Source organism: Theobroma umbraticum, unplaced genomic scaffold (genome assembly GCF_002168275.2).
Source record: "Theobroma umbraticum cultivar Fairchild unplaced genomic scaffold, ASM216827v3 scaffold_147.0, whole genome shotgun sequence".
NCBI classification, from domain to species: Eukaryota; Viridiplantae; Streptophyta; class Magnoliopsida; order Malvales; family Malvaceae; genus Theobroma; species Theobroma umbraticum.
The window spans coordinates 7,476,322-7,491,245 of record NW_018397259.1 but is presented as its reverse complement, the minus strand read 5'-3'; the positions used below and the strand labels follow the sequence as shown (position 1 = coordinate 7,491,245).

The following is a 14,924-nucleotide window of genomic DNA, read 5'->3' as shown; positions in this document are numbered from 1 at the left end:
TTCGATTTTTACTCAAAATAGGTATTTTAGATAAGAAAATTTGTGTTTTGATTTATGAAAACATGTTAGAATACTTTAATTGGTGTCAAATTATCATAAAAACAAAAATCAATGAAAAGAGTTGAGAGAATTTGAAATTTTAGTTCATAAGTAACAATAACATTTTAGACATTAAAGTGTAACAAAATGTTTTTGAGTATGGTGTGTAACAATATTTTCTCAACATGGCGTGTAATAACAATATTGTTTTATCAACATGACGTGTAATATCTTTTTTTAACTATGATGTGTAACATGTTTTTGTGAATAGCATGTAACAATAATATTCTTTTTAACATGATGTGTAACAACCTAACCATGACGTGTAACATGTTTTTGTCCATAATGTGTAATAATAGTATTTTTTTTTCAACATGATGTGTAACAACCTAATTATGGTGTGTAACATATTTTTGTACATGGCATGTAATTTTATTAAGGGTAATTTTATTCAATTTAGCTAAAAATAGTTAAAATTATCTTGAAAGTTATTTTTGAAAATATCTTATCTTTAAGGATTATTTTTAAAAATACCTCAAAAAAAATGGTGAAAGCTTTCAAAAGAAGCTTTGACCAAGTCAACAAAGAATAAAAGTTAAGGGTCAAAATAATCCTTTTTTGAATTTTAATTTATTCATTTTATTTTATTTTGTATTTATATTTTTTCTTTTATGCTTCCTAATTGAACTTATTAAAATTAAAAAGTGGATTTCAAAGAAAGTAATTAGATTTGGTTGGGAAAATTTAATGTTAAAACTCACAAAGAAAAAGACCATTTTACCTTTTTTGTCCAAACACCTTTTTTTTTGTCTTCAAATAAATTTAAATAGTAATGGGGTGAATTTAAAAAAACATGAACTTTGAAAATTTTTTTTTGGTTTTAAAATATTTGATTTAAGCTCACCAAAAAAATGACAAAATTACCCTCAATCACCATTATCATTCTTACATCAAGTTACGTGTTTATAAAGGTTGAGGTTTCACATATATAAACTTCCAAGATACAATAAAGTCCAGTGATTGACGATGTTTTGTACTGACAAAATCAATCCACTGAGCATTTACCAAGGTATGATAAAATTATCAAATTTCTATATGATTTTTCTACAACAAAACAATATAGAAGAAAACTAGAAGAATTTTGAGAAAGAAGGAGAGATTGTTGTTTTTTGTGTTTTTTATTGTTCCAAAAAAAGTCATTTTATAGGCATAGATACCTATTTTCAATAGACATAGTTGTGCTTGTTTCAAATAGTCACCACTATTGGTTTTTTTCAATTGTCATGGCTCTTCTTTTTATTTTTCATTTCTATCATACATGAATTTTCTTTTATTTGAAAATGTCCAACAATCTCCACCATTTTCAAATTAATCCAAACTTTCAATAATCTTAAAAACCGATTGCATAAATGAAAGTGTCTTTCGATTGAACCTTCACTTAGTAAAAACACGTTAAAGTGAATCGAATTTGCATGGTAGACTATGCTTTGAAGTAGCTATTCCGTTTAGTTAACCGAACACATTTTACACAATGATTTCAACACTAATAAATGCACAGTATTTGATGACAACTTTTATGGCTATGTGTCTGCATCCTTTTTTTATGATTGTTATTAGAGCCAACCTCTTGAGCTCCTAGAAGCAACCATACTTTTCACTCACATAAGGTAGATTCTATCAAGAATGCCCCGTAACTAAAGTATTCTAACAAGTTTATGTTATGGGTCTGTTAAAGATATACAACTCAACTTTTTCTTATCATTATGGTCACTAAACACTTTACTTGGGATAGAATATAATATATTATATTATCGTGCTAGCAACCACACTCAAATGGTGTACTTTGTTTCATTGAACTCAAGACTAACTTTTTGTTAAAGTATTTGCCAAGCTTTCACTAGACCTCATAAAAGTTATAGTGATCATTTCATCAGAAATTAATTATCAGACATAGTTATGTCTTAATTCAAGATGTCTAAACCTTCCATTATACACTTGGTTATATGCTTTTGTCAAAGTTGCTTCACTATCACAATGGATAAAAATTAGAGAGATTGATTTATATCATAAAGGTACACCATAGAGTAACTTTCTTAACCATTCTATTTTTTTTTTGGCAATAGCCAATGCAATAAATTTGGCTGCCATGGTAGAATCTGCTCTATACATTTATTTTTTAGACCTCTAAGAAATGGCACCCCCATCAAACATGAAGATCTATCCACTCATGGAAGTATGATCTTCTAAACTTGTAATCCGACTAGCATCTAAATATCCTTTTGGTACTGATAGATATCCATTGTAGCAAAGTCTATAATTGATTGTTTTCTTTAAGTACTTTAGTGCTCTATTTATGGCTTGCCAATATAAAGTTCTTGAATTATTTGTGAACTTGCATAACTTTTCAACCCCAAATGCTATATCTAGCCTTGTACATGTCAGCATACATTAAGCAACCAATCATTCTTGCATATTATAATTGATCAACAGTCGTACCAACATTAGGTACTAATTTAATTGGAAAATCCATAGGTATAGATGCTGGTATACAATTACAAGGATAAAACTTTTTAATTACATTTTCAATGTAGTGTGATTGTGACAAAATTATGACATTTTCATCTTGGAATCTTTTAATTTCTAAGATAACATCTGTTACACTCACATTTTTCATTGTAAAGTTATTGGACAAAAACTTTTTTATCACCTAGACTTATTCCAAATCTATGCTAAAAATCAGTATGTCATCCACATATAAACAAATTATAACACCTTTGCCATTTTAGAATATATTATATATATGCACTTATAAGATTTTTTTATGTTGTAGCCATTTGCTAAAATGACTTCATCAAATTTTGTATGCCATTATTTTAGTGCTTGTTTAAGGCCATGTTTTGATAAGCTTACAAATCTTATGCTATTGTCTTAGAACAATAAACCCTTTGATTTTTTTTTCTCTTTAAATCCAAAGAGCATAATCTCTTGTTTTAGAATTAGTGCAATGAATGATCATAAAGCTACTGTTGTAATAAGCCTCCAAATTAATGTTTCATGGACATATGACTCTTTACAATTATTTTCTCTTCATTTTGGAGTGATCCCTTACAATAGGGTCACATATCTCAAATGTTACATCAGATCATTCCAATAGTGGTCACATATCTCATGTATAGTTTTTTTACTTTTTTTCCTTTCTTTGGAAAAGTATATAATAAATTCTCATTAAAGCTCATATTTTGCAAATATTCAACTCTCTAGATGTCTAGTTTTCGACACCCATAAAGAGAATTTTTCTAGTTTTCAAATCAATATGAAGCATAAATTGGAAGATCAATAATAAAAAACTGAAAGGCTTTTACATGTTAACAAGCAAAGCACAAGGTGCATGGAAAATATCCCAAGTTAAAACTACCTACGATGGAAGTGAACAATCCTATTCACATAAAGCTTTTTCATTCTTCTTTTTTTTTATTTTAATGCTTAGTCATCCATAAAGAAAAATCATAGGATCTTGATGGTTTCCTCAGAAATTATTTGTATATTCAATGTGATCAAACACTGTACGTAACAATAAAACTAAATGTTCAATTTTCATTTTTTCTTTTCAAAAATCAAATCAAAGAAATGATGATTTATTCTATTGAGAATACCCTTGTTAGAGTCTCACAATTTGAGTCCTTACTAGAAAAGGAATAAGAATGATGACAACAATTGCCATGGCAAAGGCCTAAAACTCCAAAACCAAGGATATATATTAAACAACAAAAATTGAGAAGAGAAACAATTAATTTTCCTAGAATTAAGTTTCCTCACTTTTTCCTATTATAAGATAGTTATGGTTACTTATTACCCAACATAGATAAACACACTTTTTTTTTTTTGCTACTTATCAAGTTCTGTGTATCAAGATTTTTCTATGAAATTTCTTTGATCATAAACCATTAGAAATTCTTGAGATTTCTACTAACTAATCTTTCAAAATAGATATTGTTAGGTCAATTCATGCAAATCAAATCAATTAAGGAAAGAAAGTTTATTTGGTAATTTGGTGAAAAACTGTTTTCCTATTGTCTTTGTCAACATCAACTCGGTCCAATTTCGCAAAAATCAGAAACCAACTCCCTTAATATTTCACCTGCAGCAATTATTATTAAAATAAAATAAAACTTTATGATTATTAAAACAGAGAACTAGAAAATCAAAAGATGACTTCAAGACATGTAACAATGCCACTTTCCTTAAAGTTTTTTTTTTGTCTCCACTTGTAGCATGTAAAAGAGCTACTAACGTATAAACCTAGAAGATATAATGAAACTTAGTGATTGACAATGTTTTACATTAACAAAATCAATCCATTAAGCACTCATTAGAGTATAGTAAAATTATCAAACTTCTATAAATTTTTTGTGCAGCAAAATGATATTGAAGAAAACTTGAAGAATATGGAGAAGAAGGAGATTGTTGTTCTATTTTTTTTTTTTATCTTTTGTTGTTCCAAAAGAAGTCTTTTTATAGATATAGGTGTTTATTCGCAACAGACACAGTTGTGTCTATTTCAAACAATCAAAACTGTTGATTTTTTTAGTCAATTATGACTTTTTTTTATTTTTCAATTTCTAATAGAAATGATTTTTTTATTTGAAAATGTCCATGGAGACTATATTAAAAGAACGCAAAATGTTTAAGGTTTTTCTTTGATTTTTTCTGCCAAAAAACAGAGGCTTAGAGGATCTTATGTGTTGGCTGCTGAGAATATCGAGGAGGAGAGGAGAACAAATATAAGACAAGAAAGAAGATGACCTTTGAAGCTAACGCTTTGTGTTTTGTATGTAGCCCATATAATCTATATATGTAACTTTGTTAAGGTTTGTGTTAGTGCAATAGTTGCATTATGCATATTCTATAGGAAATTGGGCATTGTTTCCTATGTTGTTAAAGCTTTTATATTAAATGATCATTATCGTGAAATTCCTTTCCTGATGGTTGTTTGTAGTAGATATTCGAGTTGGAACACCATTCATCATTGTGATATTCTATATGGCTTACATCCCTCCACACAAGCGGCACTCAAAGGATTCTGAGAGGCCAACACCTACTGTATACGCTTGGTGGTGGGACCATGATGCGCTGAATGTTCCTTATGTTGCTGTTTTGTCTTATGTTCCAATGTTTGCTGCTGCCTTTTGAGTGTCCTCTTTCTGTTGATGTAATCTTAGGTCGTCGGTATGTTTACGTTTCTTCACTCATTCAGGCTTGTCTTAGGTACATATTGTTTGCTGCTTTTTGTGTCTGTTTTCTGCGCAATGGGCTGTGGCTTCCTGTTGCTTGCAGATGCTTGTACCGGTTGGCCTCTAGACTGACATACACTGTAGTTTCAGTGATATTAATGAAATTATATTTTGGCTGAGAAAGAAAAACACCTACTCCAGAGTCCCTTGTTCCCATATCTAAGAGAAACGTACACTTGAGAGCACAAAAGCAAAATGCTGATAGGAGTGGAAAGATCGTATATTCGAACTATGCCATATCCAGATGGTTTGCCGGTGGTTTGGGTGATGACAACAGCGATTCTTCTGCTGCTCGTCTTGAGCCAGTTTCAGTTGAATCTATGGAGAGGAAACAGAAGAGAAACCTGTCATCTTGGTGAAGAGTAATGTAGATAAAGGTTAGTGATGAATTGTTTCCAGAATAATCTCCCTTTTTACCCCTCTGGTTCTTTGTTGCTTACGTTGTGGAAAGTTGTTCTTAACAGCATATTTTTCCAACTGTCTTAGAGAATAATGAAGCGAAAGGGAGCCCATGGTCATCTATTGCAGACAATGTTCTGCCAGACCTGTTATCTTCCTTTGAAATTGCGAGGGCTGACATAGAGAGCCAACATTTGAAAGAACAAAAACCCTAGGTTTGGCAAAATAAAAGGCCCAGATTTCAAGATGCCTGCTGGAACCATCATATGAATTAGGCCTAGTTCTGAAACACAGTTCGAAGAACCGAATTAGGCTTATAAATCCCTTTTTATTTATTCGGTAGAAAAATAATATGCTATTAGACCACTTATTTTGTTTTAATCCTCACAGTTCATAAGGAAATATTTTTTCTTTTAGCATTTTTTTTCCACTCACTCAAACAAATAGACTATCCCACATATAATTAGTAATTTAATTATGTATACTTTGAATGTTTTAAACAAAATTTGTAACATAATAATTGAATGTTTATATTAAATTTTAATATCACATCAAAATAGACGTTACTTCACACATTAATTTTGAAAGAATTTTTGTTTGTGCATGTAAAGTAAATATCCAATTTTACAAGTTGGATCGAATCGTGATGAGATTATAATTTAATTAATTGTAAAATAGATACCTTTCTTTCGACAAAATTAAAATAATTAAAAATTTGTATCTCTTACAGTTTCCTATAACATACCATAACTTAACACTTTCAATGAATAATTGTACTCAAATAGTTGTAGGGTATATACTTTCTTGACCCATAGAGAAAATAGCTAGAAGCCTATATCTTATTCACTTCCATTCCACATTTTTATGCCGAGTTAGTATTAATCTTTGAGCTTACTACAAATGTTATTAGGTGTAGTAACACCATGGTCATCAAATTAGTCAGGGGCTAGCCACTGATATTTTAGAATATTGATTCTGCTATAGAATTAAAGAGCTTATACCTAATTTCATAGTTATTGCTTACTCAATTAGTTTCAACAGGAATATGCATGTGAATGGTAGCTGTACAGAAGTAAATAGCACACCAAAGCTGCTTCTTATAGGATTCCAAGCACCACAATAGAGCCAAAATGTAACCATTTGTCAGCTTCAAAGCACCCTATCTTGTATGTACGCAGACAGTAGACAAGACATCAGACTAAGGCATTTTAGGAAAATAAAGTTGAAGAGCAACAAGATTTAAAATCTGTTTGCCTTAGAATGAGCCTAATGAAAACAATGTAACAGTGAGCTATAAATTTGAGAGAAAGTAATAGCACTATTCATCGTACAGAGATTGGTGGGGATCATCAAAAACAGCATAGAACAGCAACCAAATTCAATTGAATTGAATTCTCCGTTTTCTGTAAGCCAACTGATGGAGATGGTCATCAAAACTTTCAATAAAAAAACCTATGAACCAAACTAGATTCAAATCAAGCTTGTCCTTCTGCTGCAAGTTGTCTACTCATCAGGACCGCAAGGTCCAATCTGCCCAAGGAATCGACCAAACAGTACCAGCTAGTTATTTAAGATTTACTCATATTATAAAAGTCTTGTTAAGTCTGAATCCTAAAGTGGTAAATACATAATGCGGTCCACGCAAATGGACATGTTTTTGACACAACCTTTTGACGCAGCGAATTAATGTGAAAAGGCTAGCTCTTGACTATACCCCTTTAAAGTTAATAACCAAGTTTCAAATATTAAAACTTTAAACTCAAATGTTGAGAGAAAAACTTAGAATATTATTTAATGATTCAAAAACTAAGCCTAAGGGTCTTATTTATAGTATTATAGACCTAAGTCTTAACAAAACTCTACCTTTGGTTGTCTAGTACAACTAGAATAATTAATAAGATATTTAAATAAAATAAATGTTCTATTCTTAATTAGAACATGACTACTGTAAAGTCCTAATACGAGTAAATTAAATAAAAAAAATTTTATACCTATAATTCCTATGTAAGACTCCTAACTAAATAAGAAAAATATTAAAATTATGAATATGCCCATTTATGACTTTTGGACTTTTCGTTTTGGCTTTTGACGCTCTGCCTACCTTAAGAAATTATCTGCTAGACATTCTACATCAGTCCCTTCCTCTTGAGAAAAACTCGACCTCGAGTTAACTTGAATATCTGGATTCAAGAGTTCATCTGATGAATGAAATGGGTAAATGTCTGCCATGTTCAATGTTTTGGAAATTCTCATTGTGTCTGGTGGATCCACAACATATGCATTGTCATTGATCTCCTTCAAAATCTGGTATGGTCCGTACTTCTTAAGTTGTAACTTACTATACTCAATGGAAAACCTTTCTTTTCGTAGAAACACCATTACCTGACTCTCACTTCAAAAATCTGCTTCCTACAGTGTAGATTTGTAGCTTTTTTGTACTTGGCATTAGCTTGCTTTAATTTCTGTTTCACCTCTGCTTGAACATCTAGCAACTGATTAACCATATTTTCCATAGCTACATTAAATCCAGGAATTTTAGGCAATTTAACTAAGTCAAGAGAATGTTGTGGTGACTTTGTGTACTCAATAGAAAATGGAGATTTTCCTGTGGCACTATGAACAACATTATTATAAGCAAACTCTGCTTGTGCTAATGCGAAAGTCCCATTGCTTCAGTCTATCACCACAAATACTGCGAATCAAGTTACCAAGTGTTTTGTCAACCGATTCAATTTGGTCATCAGTTTGTGGAAGAGCTGTGCTACTGTAATTCAAGGATAAATCAAACATCTTCCACAAAGTCCTCCAACTCCTATCCTGTTTTTTTTTATTTGGGTTAATAAAGCAAGAACTACACATGGACTCATACTCTCTTGGATATATCCTTTGCGCAATAATTCCTTTACTTTTTCTTTGAAAATCTCACTCTTCTTTGGGCTCATCCTATAATGAGGCAAATTTGGCAAACTAGCACCAAGAATCAAGTCAATACGGTACTGAATATCTCCTATGGATGGTAAACTATCAAGTAAATATTCTAGCATCACGTCATTGAATTCTGCTAGTAATGGTTTGACTGCTTCTGGATGCTCTACTATTTTCTGATCCTCTTCAATTGACAATACCCATTGCACAATCAAAGCATGCACCTCTTTTAACTCTTTGAAAGCAGTTTATATGTCATTCACCTAATAATTAAGGGTAAAGAAAGTACGCCTTCTACTTTAGAAGCTTTGGTTTTGACACTTCCTTTCATTGGTAATAAAGTAATCTTTATGCCATCTTTTTCCAATTTGTAGGTGTTTTCTCTCCCATCATGTTGCGCTGCAACATCAAATACCAAGGCTTACCAAATAATAAGTGACAAGCATCGATATCCACAATATCAAAATACACCTCATCCCTATATTTACCAATGAAAAAAAACACCTTACATCATTTTGTTATATGAATCTTTTCTGTTGTCTTAATCCAGCCAATAATGTATAGATTAGGGTGTTTTTGCTTTAAATCCCAAACTTTCCACAGCATCCTTACCAATAATATTTTCGCAACTACCACTATCAATAATCACACCAAATAAACAGTTGGTGATGGTGCACTTGGTTCGAAATAATTGATATCGTTGAGTATTATCCTCTTGTTTTGGAGACAACATCATTTTTCTCACCATATAGTTCTGGCCATCATCATCATCTTCATACTCGTCATTATCCCCATCTGGACGATAACAAATCTCATCATCTTCTTCTTCTCGTTCCACCACATGGACTGCTTCTTTGAGAGGACAGTCATTAGATCTATGACCAAGTTGATTGCATTTGAAACACTTTCCTAGATTTGGTTTAGCATAGGGATTTGCAGCTTTGTGCCCTTCTTTCGCATCTGTCATTTTTTGCTTTCCAGCTGCCTTCTTTTCTTTATGCTAGTCATTGCGTGTAAAACTATCATGAATTAATTTATTATTGTCGTTGGATGCTCTAGAATTATCCCCGCTGTAATTTTTACGAGAATAATCAAGTCTATTCTTTTCCCGCAATATCAATTCAGCTTTTAAAGTAATATTTCGTGTTTTAAATAAATTTTGTAATACTTGTACCCCTATCTTGTCTCTAATAAATAGCTTAAACCTTTCTAGATACCTGGCAACCTGTTGCCATTTTGTTGCCCTCAAATCATTCCACTCTACTAGTCTTATAAATTCTTGCAGTATATTCATGTACAATATTTTGGCTTTGATGGCACTTCTGGTATTGCTAGAATAAAATCTGCATATAATCAGAAGAAGAAAATCTTTCTGTAATAATTGCTTCATCATATACCAAGTTTTAATTGGTGCTTTCCCCTCACGATTTCTTCTATACTGTAACCTTTCCCACTATGTAGAAGCCCTACTTTTCAATCTACAAGCGACAAGTCTTACCTTTTTCTTTCTAAAATTTTCGCATATTCAAAAAATCTTTCTATTTTTGCAATCTAATATAAAAAATCTTCAATATTCAGACTTTCATTAAAGTAAGGAATATCTACCTTTAATATGAAATCGCGAGTATCTTTGTCACCATAATCATGCCTTCCATATCTAGCATATCTTTCTACAACATAACCATCCTCCTCTTCTAAATCTTCTATGTAGACCTATTGTCTATACCTGTTTGTAGGAACAGGTCTGCCTATAGGTTGTCTGAGAGCTACATCATCTTTGGTACATGATCTTTCGTCATTCCGGTTGCTGTTGGCATCTACACCCGTTTACCATACCTGGCTCTAATACCAACTGACACAATGAGTTAGCGTGGAAATAAAAGCTAGCTGTTGAGTATGCCCTTTTAAGGTTAATAACTAAGTTTCAAATATTGAAACTTTAAACTCAAGTGTTGAGAGAAGAACTTAAAATGTTATTCAATGATTCAAAAACTAAGCCTAAAGGTCCTATTTATAGTATTATAGGCCCAAGCCCTAACAAAACTCTACTTTTAGTTGTTTAGTACAACTAGAATAATTAACAAGAGATTTAAATAAAATAAATATTTTATTTCTAATTAGAACATGACTATCTTAAAGTCCTACTACAAGTAAATTAAATAAAAAAAATTCTATTATACTTGTAATTCCTATGTAAGACTCACAACTAAATTAGAAAAATATTAAAATTATAAATATGCCCATTTATAACTTTTGGATTTTTCGTTTTGACTTTTAACGCTCAGCCTGCTCCAAAAAATTATTTGTTAGACATTCTATGTCACCTTTGGTTCACCTTGTAATTGATTAAAAGTAGCCTCAGTTTAGCGTGTCCAAGAATTGATAGGTTATTATGGTGAAATGAACTAACATTAAATAAGACAAACAGGCCAATAAGAGATCTTAATTCAAACTACAGTAAACATTAAGCTTTGAGAAAGTGAAATCTAAAATGAGGGGAAAAAAGAAAAAAGACTCTGAAATCAAAACTAGTAATGAAATCATAGATGGGTTTGAGTTTGATTTTACTTAAATAGCTCGGACGCCAGCAATACTAATTTCTACTTCAAGAGTGGTACAGTGTAGGTACCTTAGATTTACTTACAAAGAGTAATTATTGTCATAAAAGAAAAATGAAGAACCAAGAAACAGGCTTTTGGCTGGATTAAGACTTGGTTTTTGATGAATGGCTATAGTAAGATGAAATAAGTAAGCATATATGCGAATGGACGGTTAAAGAAAAAAAAAAGGAAACCAAATAATTTATATGAAATTTGCACAAAGTTTTGTGACTTGGAGCCCACAGCTGTACTCATGATGCCTCTTCATAAACATATAGAAACATTAGGACAATCCTAGAAAGGGGCAGGGACCATTCTCCCAAAAAATTCAGGCCTGTAATTGTTGGATATTGGTGTTAGAAAACATAGATGAAAGTGCAATCACTAATGGATAAATAGGGAGCTGCAGTTCAAGTATGTCTATCAGTGGGCCGGGTGAGTATAACAGTGATTGTATGATCAAACTGGTGAAGGAGAGATAATATGGGAGGCGTTGCTTGGACTGAAGAAGAGGATCACTTGCTCAAGAAATGTATAGAGCAGTATGGAGAAGGGAAGTGGCAGCGTGTACCTCTTTTGGCTGGTAATATTGGTTTGCAGTCTAAATTTACACTTCGTTCAGCTTAGTGGAAAAGGGCTAGCTTTGAATAAAACGAAGATGTGCATATCACTGGGGAGGGTTTGATTCCCTTCTTAAGCAGATTAATACACTTATTACTTAGATATATGTATTTTGTTAGGTATAGAGGGTGCTTGCCAAGGTTTTTCAAGATTATTCATTTCTTGAAATTATTCATTCTTTCTCTTCTTTTTCCCTCTTCGTTCTCTTCCATTGAATGTCTGCAATAGTTGTAGAGAGCCATGTCACGAATGAATATGTCAACCAGATTCACCACATGCAGGTTTCAGGGGTACTTGGCCCCTTCTTTATTAGGCTCAGTTAATTTTGAGAATTGTGCCTTTCAAGTCATAAATTGAAATTCGTTTTTCCTCGTAGGTACGATTCCTTTGCCTATGATTCATAGCAAAGTAAGCTGAGTGATTGTTCACGAGCATATATATATTAAGTTTCATAGAAAAAATCAGCAAGAAAAAAAGTCTCTATTTGTCGATGAAGGCTATGAAGTTGAAGTTGTGATATTATCAATTTTCATGTTCATTTATTAATGCTTGGTGTACTTTGGTGTTATCATTATAGGTCTCAACCGGTGCCGCAAAAGCTGTAGGCTGAGATGGTTAAACTATCTACGCCCAAACATCAAAAGAGGGAGTTTTGCAAAAGAGGAAGTGCACCTCATCATCAAGCTCCACAAGCTCCTAGGAAACAGGCAAGTTATTTTCTCCATCGCTCTCTCTCTTTGTAACATGATAAAGTTATGAATGTAAAACTATGTATTGTCATAGATGAATGGATTCATAAATAAATTCATCCAAAGAAGGCATAGTATCACAGTAGCCCCTACTACTGGAAATGATGAGAATTCTCTTGGGGAATTACCTTTTTATTAACCTTTAATTTCATTTCTCATGAACGAAGATAGCGAGGCTTAAGATTAAGGAAACATAAAGCTTATAACTAAACTAAATTTGGCTTTATGTGCCTGATCAGGTGGTCACTGATTGCTGGAAGACTCCCAGGAAGAACAGCAAATGATGTAAAGAATTACTGGAATTGCCACCTGAGTAAAAAGCTCAATATTGCTCAAGAAACTGAAGAGAAAGAAAATGCAATAAATGTGGAAATCGGACCCCAGCCACGAGGTAATGCGACAACAGGCTCAGTGAAACCAAGGAGCCCGGATATTGTTCCAAATAGCCAGCCAACAATAGAAGAAAGCAGCATGTCGACGCCTTTTCACTTTGTTGAAGTTTCTCAACAAGGCCAGGGGCTTGTGAAAGAAGACGACAGCAGCCTCGGCGTGGAGGAGCCTGGAATTCTTGGTGATATGCGAACGGATATTGGCCAGTTTTATGAACTTAATATATTGAGTAGTGATGAAGGCTGCGGCAAATGGGATTGGGATGATTTGGTCTTAGACATGGATTTATGGACTGATTCAGTGTGAATGTGATTTTCCTAGTTAGTGGTAATCAATAAGCAGTTAAGTTAAGATAACATCAGAATTGTTAAATTCTTATTGCCTCAACATATGTACGGGGTGTTATATTTGGCTTGGAAGGACTTAGCTGCATGAATATTAGAAAAATAAATAAATAAAAAAGAGTGCGCCTACCGAATTGCCTTGCCTTTCAAAATTATGAAGGAATTCCTTCCGTGTGTTTTCTTGCCTTTGATGTGAGTGAAGTGGATGGTGCCAAGCAAATAAGATGTACCGTGCATTTATCTGGCATGGGTCATTTCACCATTAAGCTTCTAATTCTCCTCAAAAAGCTAAGGCTATGCTCCAAAGTCGTCCCTCACTCTTTATGAAAAACTTCTTCAACTCAGGCAACTGGTAACGCCTTATCCTAAGTTCATTAGTAATGGCGCTGGCATCTTTCTTTGGTATGACAACTAGCATTCACTTGGGCCTTTACTTTTCAAATTCAACAGAAGAATACAACTGGGGGAGTTTGCTAAGTTAACTCCATTGTAAAAGATGGTGATTTTTGGTTCTGGTCTCCTACTAGATCCGAAAAACCAGGGGCATACAGGAGATCTTTCCGGAACTCTTTGGCCTCTCCAAAGGTACATTCAAATGTACTTACATAGAAATTGCATTCTTCTGTGTTAACAGCTAGGATTTGGAAGGAGGCTAGAAATAAAGCCCAAAACCTTGCTTAGCATAAACTGGATATGGTTTCCTAACCATGACTCTCCTATACTTCTTCATAGGTTGGCAAATAAAGATAAACAAATCAAGTTGGATTTACAAAATGTGTACCCTTTACTGCGAAGCTCTAATTGAAACTGGCTAGAGGTCATAGGGGTATCTGTTTTCCCTGTTCTCTATGCTAGGAAGCTTTGAGAGGAATTTCTTTACATCTTTCAAATCAGTGAACCCATTGGACTTCATATATAAAAGTTCGAGAAGAAAAAATATCTTTGTCAACGGCTAGCATGGCTTGTAACTGATATATTTGGGAGGAAAAAACAATTCCTTATATTTCATAAAGTCGGTTCTCATACTGCTGCTGCCATTCCTTATAGCATTGTTACATACAGTTAAAAGCAGAGTTATCAGCATCTCCAAGTTTTAGAGCACCTCAATTGTTGCTTCTCTTTCTGCTAGTTGAGGCTTAGTTAGCTATAAGTAAGGTGCTTTATTATCCAAAGAAGCGGCGACGCTGCTACAAACAATCAACGAGGCAAGCATAGAGTCACTCAGCCCCCAAGCATTCCACAATCCCAATTTGTTGAGTCCCCAGCTATGTTTCTAAGACCATAAAGTCTAAATCCAACAGTTGTAACGACGGAACAAAAAGAACGAGAGCAGAGCTGATTTTCCCTTCATAAGTTTGCTGTTTCTCTCCATCCGTGGATGGTAAATGTATGCACTTCAGGGGAGTCGCAGAATGACAGAAATAAGTGCTTTCCCTTTGAGCTTCCGCTCTGGCGCTTTGTAATGCAGCTGTTCTAATTTAGCATGTTAATCACCAATGCTCCTCTAAATACCACAAACAGGTAGAACCTCGGCCCAATCTTCTTTGAATACTCCCAAAGTGAATA

General features: G+C 33.2%; 1 protein-coding gene across 2 annotated transcripts; it reads left to right on the top strand.

Annotated features, from left to right (window-relative positions):
* The first annotated feature begins 11,654 nt into the window (after positions 1–11,654).
* Positions 11,655–13,510, top strand: LOC110415219 (transcription factor MYB1-like). 2 transcript variants are annotated; one of them, XM_021426797.2, is made up of 3 exons: positions 11,655–11,846; positions 12,453–12,582; positions 12,864–13,510. In XM_021426797.2, the coding sequence occupies exons 1-3, from the start codon at positions 11,738–11,740 to the stop codon at positions 13,318–13,320; spliced, it is 696 nt and encodes a 231-aa protein (XP_021282472.1). In that variant the 5' UTR covers positions 11,655–11,737; the 3' UTR covers positions 13,321–13,510. The 2 variants fall into 2 exon arrangements, with proteins under 2 accessions (XP_021282472.1, XP_021282473.1); XM_021426798.2 differs by having other exon boundaries at positions 11,658–11,837.
* The last annotated feature ends 1,414 nt before the right edge of the window (positions 13,511–14,924 follow it).